This window comes from Mercenaria mercenaria, chromosome 8 (genome assembly GCF_021730395.1).
Source record: "Mercenaria mercenaria strain notata chromosome 8, MADL_Memer_1, whole genome shotgun sequence".
Lineage (NCBI taxonomy): Eukaryota > Metazoa > Mollusca > Bivalvia > Venerida > Veneridae > Mercenaria > Mercenaria mercenaria.
The window spans coordinates 39,093,759-39,115,377 of record NC_069368.1 but is presented as its reverse complement, the minus strand read 5'-3'; the positions used below and the strand labels follow the sequence as shown (position 1 = coordinate 39,115,377).

The following is a 21,619-nucleotide window of genomic DNA, read 5'->3' as shown; positions in this document are numbered from 1 at the left end:
AATGAAAAAGAATATATTTTTACACTGCATGCAAGGTGCAGCTCAGAAATCATGTACAAATCCTTCCTGCATGAAGTGTACTTCAGACTTTTACCTAAAAAAATTTAAAGATAAACACCAAGAATGACAGTCCCTATCCGCATATATGAATTTATTCGACTTATTTCTTAAACAAAAAACTAAGTATTAAATCGCAAAGAAATTGTACAATTTTCCCCCGCATATATGAAGTGTACTGCACAAATTCAAAGTATCTGCGTGTACATGCGTGACTATTTTCTTGACAGTCTCTCCTGCGTACTGCAGTGTACTCCTTAAATTTTCAGAGTCTTTGCTGTGTACTTGAAGTGTATGTGCTCCTGCGACATGCTGTGTACGCTCGCGAAAAATAGTACCTGCGTGTAAGCGCATGGTTGTATGTAAAAGTACTCCTCTAGCGTTTACTACTTGTTCGCGCATATACAGCATTACGCAGCATTTTACGCCAAGAGGCTTTGCTTCTGTAAGGTAGATATACTTGAGAATGAGAAACGAAGGGTTCTGATTCAAACAGACGTAAATATATAATCAAATTCATATTTTTGGAGTTTAAATGTATCATTCAAACATCCGTGTAACATAACATAATTTGAACTCTATTCAACATATTATAGACAATTTGCCATACTTCTCTCATGAAACATAATTTGCAATACGAGGATTGTAGAAATGATAAAAGCCGTTGTTATACAAGTAAGGGTTACAGTAGTAAATCTAAATAACAACATATCCTTATTAACGGACGAACTTAGCAATTTATAAAACAAACCATTTGATATTAACTTTGCGAAAATTCTATCAATAAAGTTGATAATTGCAATTTACATATTATGGCTAGTTTTGAGCGAAAAGATCGTTTGTTGAAAAAGGCGGTGTTGATAGTTTATTACCAGTTTTTAACGAAATCGATATTAGATGGGTAGATGCGGTCGTCGGGGGCGCGCAATTTTGGCCGGCGCAAACTGTGTTCCGGTCAATAACTTTTGTTCGTAAAGATATAATAAAACTTGGTATGTATGTGCTTATATCAGACAGGTGGAGATTTGGTTTCTGGGTCAGGTCAGTCAATGGTTTAATAGAAAAAGTGGTTTCCCGGTCAATACTTTGTTTGTAAAAATTGAAAAAATTGGAGTATGTAGCCTATATCAGACAAGCTGATTGATTTTGGGTTTCTGGTCAGGTCAAGGTACTGTTACTTAAATAAAAAGTTGTAATAACTTAACTTAGAATGCCATAAGAAACTTTGTAAAGAAACTTATATAAGTTGTAGCTTGGATGTTTGGGTTCTGGATCAAGTCAAGGCATTGTACTAAAATGGGTTAGGGTTTGAGTTAGGGTTAGCATATTTACTTGCATGGAGATTTTGAGTAAGTTGCACAATGTTCACCTCATGAACAATTCTGCAGAACAGTCCTGTCTAGTCAAGGTACACTTAGAGGTCAAGGATACAAGAATGAAACTTTGTCCGGACATATCTTGTCATGCTAGAGATTTTATGTACTTGGCACATTTACACCATCATGAGTGAATGTCTTTCCTCCTCTTTAGATTACTTCCCTTGTGTTACTATATAAAGCTATATTGTAACTTTCATTACAGCACGAGGAATCGAGACCACTTTCTAGTACAAAGCGTTACATCCAATTTGAGGTATTTGACAATCTCTACCTGGTAAGGATTTCCGATGTGGACTTAAAAAAAATATTTTTTAATTTTTTTTAATTTTTTGTTAGATTAAACTTCCTTAGTGTGTACAAAATAACATTATATTGTAACTTTTTATAATTTGACGTAGAAACCAGTCCACTTTTCTGTGAAACATAGTTTATACTTCTAATTTTAGGTGTATTTAAGGGATCTATTGGTAAGGAGTTTTTTTTGGGACTTAGAAAAACAAAAGAATTACAATGATTATAAACAACCACAAATTACAAATTACATCTCAAAACAGTGCTAGAGTAAAGAAATTGCTGGATGGTATATTGGACTTTGGCACACTGTTTATCATGATAAATTTGAAAACTGTATTGCATTACATTGCTGCGTTCGTCTTTGATATTGAAAAAATCCTATTAGACCTTGATTTAGAGCGGAATATGATCCATTGATACAGTAATTTAACAGAAACAAACCATTTTGCTAATTTGGCAACAGCCTCCTAACTCTACTCAGACTGGACAGATTGTATGAGCGCCAGTTCAGTAAAGCAGAGTCATAAAATATGATTATGCTCGGAGATTTTACATTAAATATAGTCCTAATAATAAAATAATAATATTCAGTACAAAGGTTGGGATCTTAGCATATACAAAGTTTCGAACAAGATAGTTACACTTAATATGATGAATCATAAAGAAAGGTACCTAAAATATCTGTTTTCATATATGCATATTATTTATAAAATTTTTGTGAAGCCTTTGGTTATACTTTAGCATTCATTGTTTTATGCTATATAATGACTGATGTACAAATATACATGCATGTGTTAATTAGCATAATTACAAATGTATGTATTGTTTCATTGGTCAATTATGTAAACAAACTTACTTGAGCAATTTCCAGAATCCTCAATATTAACTTTGAACTGAATTACCTCACATAATAAAGTTTCACTAATTTTTACACAACTTGTTAACATCAGACTTCCAGTTACACATTTTGAAAATTCCTCTGCAAGATCAGTTCATCTAACTGGCTGAGCTTGATCACATGGTATTCCTAGTCTAACGCTAATTGTTTTCTGATGTGTTTAAAACCCCTTAGAAAATGACAGAGTTTTTTTCCAGAATTAAATGACCAGAATTTTTTCAAAGTGCTACATTTCCGCAGTGTCGGTGAATATTCCATGAACATTTTGATAGATGTCCAGAGTAATTTCCAGAGATGTCCGTGGAAAACATTTGCAATCACTCTGGACATATTATATAACAGGTGACTTTTCTGGACTATTCCATGGAAAATACCTACTTTCCATGAAAGTTTTGCATTTGTCCGCAATTTTTCCACAGTTACTCTGGAATATGTACAGCCGGGTAAGGTTTTGCATGCAGTAATATATGCCTATCATTTAAAGGCATATAGCTTTGAAACTTTCTTTTTCTAGGTCAATTACCAACCTCACTAGGTCAAGTCCAATAACTCTGACATGTATTTTGGCCAAATTATGCCCCCTTTTGAATCCTGGTTAAAGTTACTTTCTCCAAAACTAATGCAGATATTGAATTGAAACTTCACATGTGTCTTTTGGGTTATAAATGTTGGTGATAGCATTAAGTCCCATAAGTCTGACATGTATTTGGCCAAATTATGCCCCCTTTTGGACTTAGAAAATCCTGGTTAAAGTTTTGCGTGCAAGTTACTATCTCCAAAACTAATGCAGATATTGAATTGAAACGTCTCATGTGTCTTTTGGGTTATAAATCTAGGTGATAGCATCAAGTCCCATAACTCTGACATTTATTTTGGCCAAATTATGTCCCCTTTTGGACTTAGAAAATCCTGGTTAAAGTTTTGCGTGCAAGTACATATAGCTATTACTTAAAGCCATATAGCTTTGAGACTTATTTTTAGCTCAACTATTCGAAGAGTAGTCTAGCTATTCTACTCACCCTGGCGTTGGCTTCACCGTCGGCGTCACACCTTGGTTAAAGTTTTGCATGCAAGTACATACAGCTATCATTTAAAGGTATATAGCTTTGCAACTTATTTTTTCTTTTTCTAGGTCAATTACCAACCTCACTGGGTCAAGTTCCATAACTCTGACATGTATTTTGAGCAAATTATGCCCCCTTTTGGACTTAAAAAATCCTGGTTAAAGTTTTACATGCAAGTTACTACCCTGTATCTCCAAAACTAATACAAATATTGAATTGAAACTTCACATGTGTCTTCGGAGTTATAAAACTAGTTGATAGCATTAAGTCCCATAACACTGACCTGCATTTTGGCCAAATTAAGCCCCCTTTTGGACTTAGAAACTCCTGGTTAAAGTTTTGTGTGCAAGTACATGCAGCTATTACTAAAAGGCATATATATTTGAAACTTTTTTCTTTTTCTAGATCAATTACCAACCTCACTGGGTCAAGTCCCATAACTCTGACATGTATTTTGTGCAAATTATGCCCCCTTTTGGACTTAGAAAATCCTGGTTGAAGTTTTACATGCAAGTTACTATTTCCAAAACTAATGCATGTATTGAATTGAAACTTCACATGACTGAGTCTTCCGGGTTATAAAACTAGCTGATAGCATCAAGTCCCATAACTCTGACATGTATTTTGGGCAAATTATGCCCCCTTTTAGACTTAGAAAATTCTGGTTGAAGTTTTGCTTGCAAGTTACTATCTGCAGAACAAATGCAGATATTAAATTGAAACTTCACATGTGCCTTCGGGGTTATAAAACTAGTTGATTGCATCAAGTCCCATAACTCTAACATGCATTTTGGTCGAATTATGCCCCCTTTCGAACATAAAACTTCTGGTTAAAGTATTGGGACAATAATTCAAATAGTCAAGCATTGGCTGTCTTATGGACAGCCCTTGTTTCTTTTTCTTGGTCATTTTACAACCTAACTGGGTCAAGCCCATAACTCTGACGTGTATTTTGGCCAAATTATGCCTCCTTTTGGACTTAGAAAATCCTGGTTAAAGTTTTTCATGCAAGTTACGTTCTCCAAATCTAATGCAGATATCGAATTGAAACTTCACTTGTGTCTCCTGGGTTATTAAACTAGGTGATAGCATCAAGTCCCATAACTCTGACATGCATTTTGGCCAAATTATGCCCCTTTTTGGACTTCCTGGTTAAAGTTTTGTGTAAAGTTTTGCGTGCTATCTCCAAAACTGATGCCGATACTGGATTGAAACCCTATAGATATTTTAACATTTAGGGTAATATTCCTGCTTCTTGGACAACATTTCAAATAGTCCAGCATTTGCTGTCTTACGGACAGCTGTTGTTATTAAACAACATTTCCTCCTGTCCAAATTTGTGTCATTCATATCCCAAAAAGTATTTGACTCAGTCATCACACCTCACTGGATTGTCAGTCAGCATTTGAAGTTGTGCACCTGTTGTTTTAATTGGGATTCTTTACAGCCAGATCAGAGGTATGCCCCTTAACTTATTTAAAAATCTGTCTGTCGGTCTGAATTTGTGTCATGCATGTCTCAAAAAATATTTGGCCCAGAGTCATCAAACCTCACAGGATTATTATTCAGCATAAGACATTGTGCACCTCATGTTTTAATTGGGATTTCTCACAGCCAGACCAGAGTTATGGACTTTGACTTAGTCAAAAATATGCATGAAAAGGACCTAAGAGTTTGTGTTGCCTGTATCTCAAAATGTATCTGACCTAGGGCATTGTGAAACATTATAGGAATATTGTTAGAGCATGTGTAGTTTTGCACCTAGGGTTTTGTTAGAGATTTCACTCAGGCAGACCAGAGTTCTAGCTGTTGACTTAGTAAAAAAATATGGATAAAATGGTATAAAAGTTTGTGTTGCATGAATGTTAAAACGCATTTGACCTTGGGTCATGAAACATAAAAGGAACGTTATTCACCATGTGAAGCTGTGCACCTAGTGTTTTGTCTGGGATATCTGGCGTTCAGACTAGAGTTATGACCCTTGATCTATTAAAAAATATGTATGTAGGGCTTACAAGTTTGTATTGCACACATCTCAAAAAGTATTTGGCTTAGTGTCATGAACATTAGAGGTTTGTTATATAGCATGTGAAGTTATGCACCTGGTGTTTTGGTTGGGATTTCACTCAGCCAGACCAGAGTTACTGGTTTACAGAAGGTCAGTGGTTCTACCCAGGTGCCAGCCCGTGATGAAATAATGTCTGATAATGCCTAGAGGGGCATCTAAGGTTTTCCTCCACCATGAAATGCTTGAAAGTCGCAGTATGACCTATGATTGGGTCAGTGTGACATTAACCCCCTCCCCCCCCATTCCCAAAAGAAAAGACTAGATCTTAGTATATATATATATATATATATATAGTAATAAAATCATGCAGGAATATTATTCAGCTTGAGAATTTGTGCACCTGAGCATTGGTTTGGATTTCATTCTGCAAGACCAAAGTTACGGCCCTTGATTTAGTCAAAATATGCATTATGGGCATAAAGGTTTGTGTCCCATGTCTCTAAAAGATATTTAAACCTAGAGTTATAAAACTTTTGAGAATTGTTACATATCATGTAAAGTTGTATACACTTTGTATTCTGTTAGTGATTTCACTTAGCCAGACCAGAGTAATTGCCCTTGACTTTGTGAAAAATACACATAAAGTGCTTAAACGTTTGTGTTGCATTTTTCTTAAAAAATATTTCACCTGAAGTAATGAAACCATGTCCTATAAGTATTGGTAAGGTGGTTCTCTTTCAAACTTGTTTATCCATTTGGAAATCTGGTAACCATGGCAATGGAAAGGAAAAACTGTAATAAATCTTTGTGCCAAAAATCGATTTTGCTTGTTTTCAAAACGATTTTATAGAATGATGCTTAGGCAGCCCTCTGCAGTCAACGTTCCAAAGTTCTAAAACAGAGTTTGTTCTTGAACCTAAGTGGTTGTTTAAGTCTTCAAACTCAGTTTAATCATTTTAGAAATAAAAAAAGTCTAAAACTCAAGTAACACGTTTTAGCTCACCTGAACTTTTTTCAGGGTGAGCTATTAGTATAAGTGGATAGTCTGTCGTCCATCGTCCTGCGTCAACACTTACTTAAACATCTTCTCCTCTGAAACTACTGGTCAGAATTACACCTAATTTGGTCAGTAGTATCCTGGCATGGACCTCTATCAAGTTTATTCAAATGGTTCACCTTGGCCCCTTTAAGGGGCTGCCAGAGCTAAAAATAGAAAAACCTTTAAAAATCTTCTTCTCATGAATCTCTTGATGGATCTTCTTCAGACTTAGTCTGTAGCTTCAATATAAGGTCCTCTCTTAAACTTTTTTCAAATGGGGGCACATATCCCCTTTTAGGAGCTGCTAGAGCCAAAATTAAGAAATATCTTTCAACAACTTCTTCTAATGAGCCGTGTGAAGGATTTTTATCAAACTTGGTCTGTAGCATTATTATTAGGTCCTCTCCCAAATTTATACAATTGGGGGCACTTGGCCCCTTGTAGGGGCCGCTAGAGCCTAAATTAGAAATACCTTTAATATTATTCAACTTGTGAATTTGTGCACCTGAGCATTGGTTTGGATTTCAGTCTGCAAGACCAAAGTTACGGCCCTTGATTTAATCAAAATATGCATTATGGGCATAAAGGTTTGTGTATCATGTCTCTAAAAGATATTTAAACCTAGAGTTATAAAACCTTTGAGGATTGTTACATATCATGTAAAGTTGTACACTTTGTATTCTGTTAGTGATTTCACTTAGCCAGACCAGAGTTATTGTCCTTGACTTAGTGAAAAATACACATAAAGTGCTTAAACGTTTGTGTTGCATGTATCTTAAAAGCTAGAATGAAGGCCTTGAAGCCAAAAAAAAATATTTATGTATAAAGTAAAAATATGGCTAAAATTTTGTCTATAAAGTGAATAACATGAGTATTATAGCTGGATATAGCCTCTAAATTGCTGTCATTTTCAACTTTAGCTTGAAACAAAACCGGGTAATATGAATGAACTGAAGTATTTTGACTATTAAAGATCGATGCCGTTTCCAAACTTTTAAACAAAAATTTAGAACCCAGGTCCCTCGAAATATGATCGCTCAAAAATAAATAAAATTAAAAAAAAATAAAGATTAATATGAATAAACGGGAGTGGGTAGTGATAACAGTGAGCTTTCGCGTTTTAATAATTAATTAATCTTCAGTTTTTTGTTTTAATCTTATTTGATGGATTTTTGTTTCATACATAAAATAATACAAGCTTATCTTTTTAACACAGAAAAAGAACCCAATTAGGTCGAGCTACAAATTATCTAAACATCGGCATATACAGCCATTCCCACAATGTTAACTTTCATCTTTATAAATGAACATTCAAACCATGAATAACAAATATGTGCAATTCAGATTTTAGGATAATTCCCGTTTTGAAAACTTCAAATACAACTGACCCTTAGAAAATAGTTTCTTATCTAATTCATCCAGTCAAGAAATTACCCCCACCCCTCATGTCATACTGAATGACACACTGGTGTCAAACGAGCAGTCATAGGTTTGGTGTCCGGTACAGTCACTCTATTCGTGACTAATATTTTACAATGGAACAGTTGTAAGTTACTGTAGAAAAAGAGTTTAGTGCTTGTAAAAGAATAAAATGTTGATGAAAACGGGCGTAAAACCCAAAAACAAACAATTATTATTTCCGGCTAATTCTCACTTTTAAGTTGGTCGAAATATGCACAGTCAAAACGACATGAAGTTTAAAGCCAGACATTAATTATTGCACTTATGCATTTGACAGCCATTAAATGTGTTGGGTTTACGCCGTTTCTCCATAACCTTCAATTATGTCATAGCGATCTGCTTACACAACCTATCTTTATAGTTTCTAACCAGTAGGCACTCTCCGTAAGAAATTGACAACTTTCCCACTTCATGGAATGTTGTAGCCAGTCGGGCTCGAACTAACATCTCCAGTTTCCGGGGAAAATTGTATTTAACTATTTATGAAACAGTTGAAAAGGATTGAATCCAATTGATAATGCAGCACGCCGTTCAATAAAGGCTGCAAATAAATCTTAAATTTTGGTTGTAAAAATGCAGGAAAAAAGAAGTAAGTAAACTGTGCTTAAACTTCCCAGTTTTCATAGCATCCTAGCGTAAAAATGAACTCGGTCGTCAAGGCGTTTTATCAGCTCACCTGAGCCAAAAGCTCATGGTGAGATTTTGTGACAGCTCAATGTCCGTCGTGTGTCGTGCGTCATGTGTCCATCAACATTTTCTAAAAAAATCTTCTTCTTGAAAACCACTGGGCAGAATTACACCAAACTTCACAGGATTGATCCTTGGGTGGCCCCCTTTCAAAATTATTCAAAGAATTGAATTCCATGCAGAACTCTTGTTGCCATGGCAACCGAAAGGAAAAACTTTAAAAATCTTCTTGTCCAAAACCACAGGGCCTAGGGCTTTGATATCTGGTGTGTAGCATCATCTAGTGGTCCTCTACTAAAATTGTTCAAATTATCCCCCTAGGGTCAAATATGGCCCCACCCCGGGGGTCACATGGTTTATATAGACTTATATAAGGAAAACTTTGAATTTATCTTCTTTTACAAAACCACACGGCCTAGGGCTTTGATATTTAGTATGTAGCATCATCTAGTGGTCCTCTACCAAGTTTGTTCAAATCATCCCCCTAGGTTCAAATATGGCCCTGCCCTGGGGGTCCCAAGTTTTACATAGACTTGTATAGGAAAAAAAAGTTTAAAAATCTTCTTGTCTAAAACCACAACACTTAGACCTTTGATATTTGGTTTGTAGCATTGTCTTATGGACCTCAACCAAAATTATTCAAATTGTACCCCTGGGATGAAAAGAGGCCCTGCCCTGGGGGTCACAAGTTTTATATAGACTTATATAGGAAAAAACTTTAAAAATCTTCTTGTCTGAAACCATACGACCAAGGCTTTTGATATTTGGATTGATGCATTGTCTATTAGTCCTCTACCAAAATTTTTCAAATTATGCCCCTGGGGTTAAAAGAGGCCCCACCCTGGGGTCACTTAGTTATTATGTGAGTTATATAGGAATAAAATACTTTAAACAATCATTTGATCCTATTTCTAAGATTGTTTAATTATTATTACCTGATGACCCCAAGTACAGTGAAACACCGCTCGCTCGAGCATCGATGACTCGAGCACCCGGGCTCGCTCGAGCAATTCATGTGGTCCCGGCCGATTTCCTTCTATTTTCTATGTGAAATTACCATGGCTGGGTCGAGCATCGATAACTCGATCGCTCGAGCATGCCACCTGGTCCCTGTGTATTAATTTACTCTTTGTTTCTTATGGCAAACTCGAGCAGAGGTGTCAAAATTTTTTACACCATCGGCGGTCAGAATGTGTCGGTTAATTTAAAATTTTCTCACGTCGTGAAAATTGCATGGTCTATTCCCCGACTGTCTTAAATGTTTGTTTGTCCGTATATTTGATCTGATAATGAGATTAATTATTGATGAAAGGTGAAAGAAAAATTTTATTGATCAAAATTGTTATTAATTATTACTTTTTTTCTGCGGGATCGAGGAGATAATTATGAGATCTTAATATTTCAATCAACAGTTGTTTGCATGCAAATAAAGGAAATAAGATAGCATTTTCATAAAATTAAGACGATAATTATGAGATATTAATTTGGAAAAGAAAATTGCGAATTCGATTACAGTATTTCAAATAAAAAAAATGTCTTAGCTGTTTCTTCACATGTGCCATTTACGATCTCTCATAAATAACGTTTGTAATACGTTTTTGAAAATGTCATGAGTGTGTTATTATAACGCATCACCGTTTCCTCTGCAAATGGTCTCGATGACAGTTGGTAAAACAAACTTCAATTTTCTTCGTATGTTGGTCAATGTTTGGGTCGCTCGAAACCATGGATAACTCGAGCATTTTGCTCATCCCCTTGCGACCTCGAGCGAGCGGTGTTTCACTGTAATATGATGTCACTTAACTGTGACCTTGACCTACTGACCTACTGTCTTGTTTATTAAGATACAGCCTTGAAATTTTGATGACATACACAGTTTTGCACACCAATCATAAAACTGAATTTCATTGACCATGAAAGTGACCTACTGACTTTCTTAATATTTCATCATCAGTTTGACATTTGAAATATGTAGCTCATATTACTCAGGTGAGCGATCCAGGGTCATCATGACCCTCTTGTAATCTTATAATCTCATTTCAGGAACATTTTCGGAAAATTAAAAAAATTCTGTGGAGGAATGAAGGAACAGTAAAATGATTAATAAGAACTATCAATTTTAGCTCACCTGAGCGATGCTCAGGTGAGTTATTGTGATCGCTTGATATCTGTCATCTGTCATCTGTCTGTCTGTTGTCTGTCAAAAAGTGGGTCACTAGGTAAAATCAAAGAAAAACCTTGTGTATGCAATAGAGGCTGTAATTTTCAATTGATCTTCATGAAATTTTGTCAGAATGATAGCCTTGATAAAATCTAGGTCGAGTTCGAATATGGGTCATCTGGGGTTAAAAAGTAGGTCACTAGGTCAAATCAAAGAAAAACCTTGTGTATGCAATAGAGGTTGTATTTTTCAATTGATCTTCATGAAATTTGGTCAGAATGATTGCCTTGATAAAGTCTAGGTTAAGTTTGAATATGGGTCATCTAGGATCAAAAACTAGGTCACTAGGTCATATCAAAGAAAATACTTGTTTTAACTCAAGAGACCACATTTTTGGTCCAATCCTAATGAAAATTGGCCAGAATACAGTCAAATATCGTTAACTCGATATCGGTTAGCTCGATACTCCGGTTAGCACGATGTGTTTTAGTCGGTCCCGATTTTTCTCTATATATTTTAATGTTATTATTTATCATTATCTCGATTTGATTAGCTCGATATTTTGTTTAGCTCGATGAGATTTTTCAGTCCCTTCAACTTACCTGTACTGTTTTTACACCTGATTTCGTCGATATCACAGGTTGTCAAAAAATATCCATGTTTTTGTAAGGTGTGAAAATCAACCTGTTGTTGTCCGGCGACATATATATAGTTATATATATAGTTAGGATAGTTTGTGTGTTTGTTTTGTTTGTTAATTAATCTTAAATCCAATTTAAATGTCAGTAAGTTTGCATTTAATTCCCAGTAATTAGTCTTTTAAAACAGAGTGCAAGCGGGCAAGCTGTTTTTCCAATGTAACAATTAATTTGGACGAACTGTTTAGGATTGAGTAACAATATAGGTATTTAACTGGAAAATTATTGTTATCGAAGCACAGTCAAAATGACACGCAACAAGGAACATTATACCGCTGCATTCAGACTTGTTTAGTGAACGATCCGGTAACCAACCCGGGGGGATACCTAGCAGCTCTACCTATCATGTTGTCAATGGGGTAGAACCCGGTAACCAACCGAATTTAGATGTTTTATTTGTCAATAAAATTAAGATCGTATTTTTGTTTTATATTATTTCTTTCCCCTTTCAAAACCCACTGAAAGCAGCGTGAGATGTAATGACAATTAGACGTCCTACACAGACACAAAATGTAGTCTCAGATAGTCGATATCGTTACGTCGAACTTCGGTTACGTCGATGCAATTCTTGCAGTCCCTTGAATATCGAGGTAACGGTATTTGACTGTATTTGTTTCCATGAAATCACTAGATCAAACATGTTTACACTGTTATGGTGTGTTTCTCAGGTGAGCGACCTAGGGCCATCTTGGCCCTCTTGTTTCATTATGTTTTTTTTGTGTGTAACATGCATTCATGTATACAAGTGTGACAATAAAAATTGGAAAGAAATCAGAAAATGGATAATAAAATTAGAATACGCTTACCGGTAAAATGAAATTTGTGTTGTTGCAAACTGTTTTGTGATTTACTTTTTTTCCCTAAAATACAAACAGTTCTTTGTAAAACTTTGATGCACAAAATCTGCACGTGAAAATGGGGGTAGGGGAAAAATTAAGACAATACAGCGAAAATGAAGTTGGTGACCCCTGTATTTTTTTCGCTCATTTTACAGTGAAATAAATTTAAATGATAATTCTAGTTTTTTTTAAAAACCTATGGGACAGTTTTTACACACACGAGTCATTCCGCTCGAAAACAATAATTTCTCCCCTGATTGTAATCAAAATGGATTTATATCAGTAAGTCCTTATAGGACTTATTTGAAATTTCATTATTGTTATTAGTTGGACTGAGACAATCCGGGTAGATAACTATGGACTGATTTTGTGTCAAATTACCTCCCTTTATTTTGAATTAAAATGGGTATATCTCCGTAACTAATGAAGATACTGATCTGAAATTTCATTTATGTCAACAGATGGACTTGGACAATCAGTGAAGATACATATTGACTAAATTTATGACAAATTACCTCTCTTTATTTTTTAATTAAATGAATACACCTTAGCAGCTTCTAATGAGATTGGTTTGAAATGATCATATCATTTTGAGCAATGGTACTCAGGCGAGCGATACAGGGCCATCATGGCCCTCTTGTTGATAATTGTAAATCAGGTGAAGATCAGCTTTTGCTATTATTTAAACATGTTATCAAAGATGCAACTTGTTTTTGAAATTCCCGCTCATTACGCCTTCTTTACCTTAAAGACTTCTTCTTATGAACTACTGGAAGGATCATCATCAAACTTGGTCTGTATCATCATAATAAAGTCCTCTCCAAAACTTGAGGGACCTCCATGGCTGAGTGGTTAAGGTCGCTGACTTCAAATCACTTGCCAATCACCGATGTGGGTTTGAGCCTCACTCGGGGTGTTGAATTGTTCATATGAGGAAGCCATGCAGCTGGCTTACGGAAGGTCGGTGGTCTACCCAGGTACCCGCTCGAGGTGAAATATTGCACGGAGATGCACCTGGGGTCTTCCTCCACCATAAAAGCTGGAAAGTCGCCATATGACTGATAATTGTTTCGGTGTGACATTAAACCGACCTAAAACAAAATCTCCCAAATTTGTTCAAATGTTTCCTCCTTTTAGGGGCTGCTAGAGCCAAAATTAGAAATACCTTTAAACGACTTTTCAGGAACTGCAGGAATGATCTTCATCAGACTTGGTCTGTAGCATTATTGTAAGGTCCTCTCCAATTTTTGTTCAAATGGGGGCACTTTGCCTCTTTTTAGACTAAAGGGGCCACTAGAACTAAAAAGAAATGTCTTTAAAGACTTCTTCTCATTAACTACTTAATGATTCTTTATAAACTTGGTCCATTATATGGTCCTCTCCCACATTTGTTCAAATAGGGGCACTTTGGCCCATTTAAGGGCATTAGAGCCAAAATTAGAAGTACCTTTAAACAACTTCTTTTCATGAACTGCTAGAAGAATCTTCATGGCATTATTTTAAGGTCTTCTCCCAAATATGTTCAAATGGAATCACATGGCCCCTTTTAGGGGCGATTAGAACTAAAAATAGAAATGCCTTTAAAAGACTTGTACTCATGAGCCGCTTGATGATTTTCATCAAACTTGGTCTGTAGCATCATTATAAGGTCCTCTCCCAAATTTATACAAATGGGGGCAGTCGATCCCGATCCCTTTTAGGGGCCACTAGAATTAAATATAGAAATGTCTTCAAAAGATGTCTTCTCATGAACAGCTAGATGGATCTTTATCAAACTTGATTTGCAGCATCATTATAAGGTCCTCTCCCAAATTTATACAAATGAAGGCAGGCGATCCCTTTTAGGGGCCGCTAGAATTAAAAAAGAAATGTCTCATGAACTGCTAGATGGATCTTCATCAAACTTGATTTGTAGCATTTTTATAAGGCCCTTTACCAAAATTTTTCAACTGGGGACACTTGGCCAATTTTAGGGGCAGCTAGAGTTCAAAGTAGAAATATCTTTAAACAACTTCTTCTAATGAATGGCTAGATGGATCTTCATCAGAGACTTGGTAACATTGTAGGAGCATTACAAGGTCCTCTCTCAAATTTGTTCAAATAGGGGCAGTTGGCCCCTTTTAGGGGTTGCTAGGGCTAAATATAAAAATACCTTTTAATGTCTTCATTTCATGAACCACTCAATGGATCTTCATCAAACCTGGTCTGTAGCATCAATATAAGGTCCTCTCATAAATTTGTATAATTTAGGGTGCTTTGCTCCTTTAAGGGTCAGATGGTTAAGGTCATCATCAGTTGAGCGACTTAGGCCAATTTGGGCCTCTTGTTTAAATATGGTTCTGTTTCAGAACCAAAATATAGTTGGAAACAAATATATTTTGTATGTGTAAAATGAAGAGTGTAATTAGTAAACAAGAGATTGAAAAGCGTATGTTAAACATGTGATTAGTTTTAGAAATACATCTGTCTTATTGACAGCTGAAGCTTTCATACCTGTCTAAATGTTGCTTTTTATAATTTTTTGGGGAAGTAGAGTTGTAAATGAACATAGTGTGGTTGGTAATTTAAAAAAGCAACCCCTATATATTTTTTTCTTTTTTATAGGCAGACCTTCAGAAAGTTATCAGACATGCGAGAAAGTTGCCAGACAAGCAACAGCAGTTTTATAAAGAGCTTAACCGAGTTAGAAAAGCAGCATTATCATTCGGTTTCAATGAGCTGTTAGAGGCAATGGCTGCCATGTTAGAACGAGAGTGTACGATGTTGCCAGGGACAGCTCATCCTGACGCAGCACTACAACTGACACATGCTGCAACAAGACTGTGTAGTGAAATGGCTAGAGATGCATCCCAGTTAATTATGCCATTAAAGACAAATTTCTCTCAAGATGATGGTTGAACACATATCAGTTTGTTGCCACGTTTGATAGGTGTATAATAACTGTAATTGAATAAGATCATTTGCTCATGATAAAACTGAGTTGTAAGACCAGTCTCAAATCACTAGTTGTTCCTTCTGGAATCTGGAAATTGACCAATGGCAGGTTTACACTGTGAGACTGCTCTCCAATACTGTATAGGGGCTTTTATACGCGGAATTTTTATTTTTGCTATATTCGCGGATTTTAATATCAGCAAATTAAAAAAAAAACACGATTTTAAATTGGACTTTAACACGTTTGTTGTCATTCATGACAAGGGAGGTTACTCTAAATTATGGTAATGACAACTTGATTCACTATATAAATTTATTCTAACAACGAAAAATTGTACAAAATCATAATTTCAACTTTTAATAACTATTTAAATAACATGTAAATAAATATAATTTATATATAAATTATTTCATCGTCTGCATTTACCGGTACTCTAAATGCTTGCTAATTGCTTTTTATTGATACACACTATAGCAGTCTGCCCTAACAAAAGCACTTACACTAACAGTTTTTGTAGGGTGTTATTAAACCTGCCGATACAAAAGATCTCCTGCAGATGAAATGTAGGAATGACTTTTCAATTGATAAAATAACCAACAATATGCATTTGAGTAATTGGTGAACTGTTTTCAAACAAGTGAATATAATTTCGAGCAGTGCGATAATAGTTTGCATGACTTGTCATAATAATGATATATAACAGTAATCCCGTGTTGTGAGCGAATCAAATTATTTATGATTACCTTATTTATACCGGATTATGGTGGCGCAATTTTCAATTATCTTGGAAGAAGTGGATCTGATCAACATTTAATGATGTAGCAATACATTTAGTGAAGGTTATAGCATAATTTCAGGAGGATTTGATTGTAAATGTATGCAGAAACTGAAAAATTTGTAACAAGTCATTGGACAAGTATAACTTTGTGATCTTGACAGAATTGTTTCATTACCAGCTGTTACAAGGTAGGTAATGGATAGAAATGTTTTACAATAGACCATTCAATAATGTCTGTTGAACAGAAAACAAAAACAATGAAAAAACTGGCAAGAAAAACATATGATTGACATCTAAATGGGAAAGTCTTGTTAGTCATAATATACCTGGAACATAATTATGTAGCTGCTTATTTAAAAGATATAAAAAAAAAACATTCTGATGAAATGTTTTGTATAGTTGATGGAATGTATAAAGATGTATGATATATTGAAAAATACCTGTCCACTGTTGATGACTATGTAAATTAAGCCTGAATAAATAAAAATAAAATATTTTATCTTGTATATTCAAGACCATTCACAAAAGTTTAGGGACAAAATCTCCCAGGCAAGCAAATAACTTGATTTTCAGCTTAAAACGTGAAGGTATGTTAAGTTGAATCTCTTTATAAATTAAATACATGTATATTTTTGTGAGCTTATTTATTTGAATTACAACTGGTTCTGTTAAAATGAAGATGAGATTTTGTAAACCTAAAATTTAATGTGGGGAGTTTGAAGTGATTTTATATAGGTTCACAGCAAAATATCAGGGAATGGTATCACAATCGTCATAACTTGGCTATTTCAGTGGTATGAAAGCAAAGTATTTTAGACTTGAAATAACTTGTTGGTCATGCTTTATATTTCTTGTGTGAACATCATTACCTATCAAATAAATGCACATTTTATGCTCTTACCTGAAATGATTTCTATAATTTAGCTCATCTGATTTTTTGAAGAAAAAAAAGGTGAGTTATTGTCGTCACTTGATCGGCGTCGGCATCTGCGTTGCCTGGTTAAGTTTTGTGTTTAGGTCAGCTTTTCTCCTAAACTATGATAACTATTGCTAGCAACACTTGTTCACCATCAATAGCCGACTCTTTACAGCAAGAAACATAACTCCATTCTGCTTTTTAGCTCTCCTGAGCCAAAGGCTCCGGGTGAGCTATTGTGATCGCTCACCGTCCGGTGTCCATCCGGCCACACTTTCCTTTAAACAACATCTCCTCCTAAACCACCAAGCCAATTTTGATGAAACTTCACAGGGATGATCCTTGGATGGTCTTCTTTAAAAAAATTTCAAAGAATTGAATTCCATACAGAACTCTGGTTGCAATTGCAACCGAAAGGAAAAACTTCAAAAATCTTCTTGTCCAAAACAACAAGGCCTAGGGCTTTGATATTTATATGTAGCATCATCTGGTGGGCCTCTACCAAGATTGTTCAAATTATCCCCCTAGGGTCAAATATGGCCCTACCCCGGGGTCATATGGTTTATATAGACTTATATAGGGAAAAGCTTTGAAAAGCTTCTTGTCCAAAACCATAAGGCCTAGGGCTTTGATATTTAGTATGTAGCATCATCTAGTGGGCCTTTACCAAGACTGTTCAAATTATCCCCCTAGGATGTAATATGGCCCCACCCTGGGGGGTCACATTGTTTCTATAGACTTATATAAGGAAAAACTTTGAAAATCTTCTTGTCAAAAACAAAAGGGCCTAGGGCTTTGATATTTGGTATGTGGCATCATATAGTGGGCCTCTACCAAGATTGTTCAATGATCCCTCTAGGGTGAAATATGGCCCCGCCCAGGGGGGGTCACATGGTTTATATAGACTTGTATAGGAAAAAACTTTAAAAATCTTCTTGTCTGAAACCACAAAACCTAGGCTTTTGATATGTAACATTGCCTTGTGGTTCTCAACCAAGATTGTTCAAATTATTACCCTGGGGTGAAAAGAGGCCCTGCAACGGGGTCCCTAGTTTTACATAGACATATATAGGAAAAAACTTTAAAAATCTTCTTGTCTGAAATTGCAAGGCATAGGCTTTTGATATTTGGTATGTTGCATGCCTAATGGTCCTCTACCAAGATTATTCAAATTATGCCCCCGAGTTGAAAAGAGGGCCCACCGAGGGGGTCCCTAGTTTTAAATAGACTTACATAAGAAAAACTTTAAAAATCTTCTTGCCTTAAACTGCAAGGCCTATGCTTTTGATATTTGGTATGTTGCATTGCCTAGTGGTCTACTACCAAAATTGTTCAAATTATGCCCCTGGGGTGCAAGAGGCCCTGCCCTGGGGGTCCCAAGTTTTACATAGACTTATGTAGGAAAAACTTTAAAAATATTCTTGTCTGAAAGTTCAAGGCCTATGCCTTTGATATTTTGTATGTATCATTGCCTAGTTGATCTCTAACAAGATTGTTCGAATTATGCCCCTGGGGTGAAAAGAGGCCCCACCCCAGGGGTCACTTGATATATGAGTTATATAGGAAAAATACTTCAAAAATGATCAGATCATATTTCCTAGACTGTTTAATTATATTAACCGGATGGCCCTAAGTGATAAGGGGTCACCTGACTGTGACCTTGACCTGCTGACCTACTTTCTTGTTCTTTAAGATACAGCCTTGAAATTTGGATGACATATACAGTTTTGCACACCAATCTTAAAATTGACTTTTAGTGACCATGAATATGACCTACTGACCTACTTTCTTGTTTTTTTTTAAGCTTTGGCAAAGAAATTTGTTCAAGCAAGCAACTTAACTTAGGTGAGTGGTATAGGGCCATCATGGCCTTCTTGTTGCAAGAATTATGGCCCCTTTTGGACATAGAAAATATAAAATTTCTTAGTCATCTTTTTCTCTTTAATGGTCAAAGCTATTGCTTTGAAACTTGGAGGAGTTATTTGGCAATAAAAGCTGACTCTGCACAGCAAGTATCTTAACTCTAAATTGCTTTTTGCAAAAATTATGGCCCCTTTTGGACTTAGAAAATCAGATTTCTTGGTTAAGTTTTGTGTTAGGTTTTTTAGCTTTTTTCTATCAAAGCTATTGCTTTAAAACTTGCAACACTTGTTCTCCATCAAAAGCTGACTCTATACAGCAAGAAACATAACTCTGTCTTGCTTTTTGCAAGAATTATGACCCCTTTTGGACTAAGAAAATACCATAAAAACACATGGGTAGGACAATATTTCTATTATACAGAGGCAAAAAAAAAATCAGATGAGCATCTGCACCCACAACGTGGTGCTCTTCTTATTTACTTAAAATTACCCAGTGTTATTTTATATAAAAAATAAGAATGCAATTGACATCCAATTATTATAGAACAACAACCTTTTTGTATTGCCCACGTTTAGTGAAAGTGAGACTAAGTGAAGCAAATTCTGCCGCCGCCAATGGCATCAACAATAAGCTCTCTAGTGAACTTGACCTTGAAGAAATTAGCATTTTAGCTCACCTGAGCATGAAGTGCTCAAGGTGAGGTATTGTGACCAGTCATTGTACAGCGCCCGTCTATGTCCGGCATCAGTCAACATTTGCCTTGTGAACACTCTAGGGGCCTCAATTGTGACCCAACCTTTATGAAACTTGATCACATGGGGTCAAAAACTAGGTCAGTAGGCCAGATCATAGGAAAAGCTTGTCACACATTAAAATGGAATCCACCTAAAAACCGAAATACACTTTCCATAACTGGAATACACCTGTATTTTTTTAATTAATTGCATTTTTAAAGGGTTTTTGACAGGTTTCAGTCATATAAAACATGAATAATTAACTTACAAAAGGAAAATAAAATATGTTCGTGCAAAACGATTTTATACGAGATTGAAATTTGGCGAGCGCAGGGGCAATTTCCATAACCAAAATACACCTGTATATTTTTAGCTCATCTGATTTTTGGAAAAAAAAATGATGAGTTATTGTCATCACTTGATCGGTGTCGGTGTTGGGTGTCCGCGTCCGCGTCAGCATTGCTGGTTAAGTTTTATGTTTAGGTCAGCTTTTCTCCTAAACTATCAAAGCTATTGCTTTAAAACTTGCAACACTTGTTAACCATCATAAGCTGACCCTGTACATCAAGAAACATAACTCCATCCTGCTTTTTTCAAGAATTATTGCCCCTTTTGGACTTAGAAAATCAGTTTTCTTGGTTAAGTTTTTATGTTTAGGTCAGCTTTTCTCTTAAACTATCAAAGCTTTTGCTTTAAAACTTGCAACACTTATTCACCATCATAAGCTGACCCTGTATAGCAAGAAACATAACTCCATCCTGCTTTTTGCAAGATTTATGGCCCCTTTTGGACTTAGAAAATATCAGATTTCTTGGTTAAGTTTTATGTTTAGGTTAACTTTTTCTCTTAAACTATCAAAGCTATTGCTTTGAAACTTGCAACACTTGTTCACCATCATAAGCTGACCCTGTACAGCAAGAAACATAACTCCATCCTGCTTTTTGCAATAATTATTGCCCCTTTTGGACTTAGAAAATCAGTTTTCTTGGTTGAGTATTATGTTTAAGTCAGCTTTTTTCATAAACTATCAAAGCTATTGCTTTAAAACTTGCAACAGTTTTTCACCACCATTAGCGGACGCTGTACAGCAAGAAACATAACTCCGTCCTGCTTTTTGCAATATTTATGGCCCCTTTTGGACTTAGAAAATACCAGATTTCATGGTTAAGTTTTATGTATAGGTCAACTTTTTCTCTTAAACTCTCAAAGCTATTGCTTTGAAACTTGCAACACTTGTTCACCATCATAAGCTGACCCTGTACAGCAAGAAACATAACTCCATCCTGCTTTTTGCAATAATTATTGCCCCTTTTGGACTTAGAAAATCAGTTTTCTTGGTTGAGTATTATGTTTAAGTCAGCTTTTTTCATAAACTATCAAAGCTATTGCTTTAAAACTTGCAGCAGTTTTTCACCATCATAAGCGGAGGCTGTACTTCAAGAAACATAACTCTATCCTGCTTTTTGCAAGAATTATGGCCCTTTTTAGACTCAGAAAGTCATGGGTAGGACAATATTTCTATTATACAAAAAAAAATCAGATGAGCGTCAGCACCCGCAAGGCTGTGCTCTTGTTAATTAAAGGTATTTTTGAAGGGATTTTTGATAGAATTCAATAATATATAACATAAATAATTAACTTACAAAAGGAAAATAAAATACGTTTGCGCAAAACGATTTTAAATGAGATTGAAATTCGGTGAGCGCACGGGAAAATTCCATAACCAAAATGCACTCGAATTATTTGAATAAATTGTATTTTTGTAGGGTTTATGGTAGAATTCATACGTATATAACATGAATAATTAA

The 21,619-nt window shown here is 35.5% G+C and overlaps 1 protein-coding gene across 6 annotated transcripts in view; it reads left to right on the top strand.

Moving 5' to 3' along the window:
* The window catches only part of LOC123566558 (integrator complex subunit 14-like), a 191,237-nt gene extending 174,443 nt beyond the window's left edge, over positions 1–16,794 (top strand). For all 6 annotated transcript variants that reach the window (XM_045360780.2, XM_045360781.2, XM_045360782.2 and 3 more), the window contains one exon: positions 15,190–16,794. In XM_045360780.2, coding sequence (XP_045216715.1) covers positions 15,190–15,483 — 294 coding nt within the window. In that variant the 3' untranslated portion in view covers positions 15,484–16,794. The remainder of the gene's footprint in view (positions 1–15,189) is intronic.
* The last annotated feature ends 4,825 nt before the right edge of the window (positions 16,795–21,619 follow it).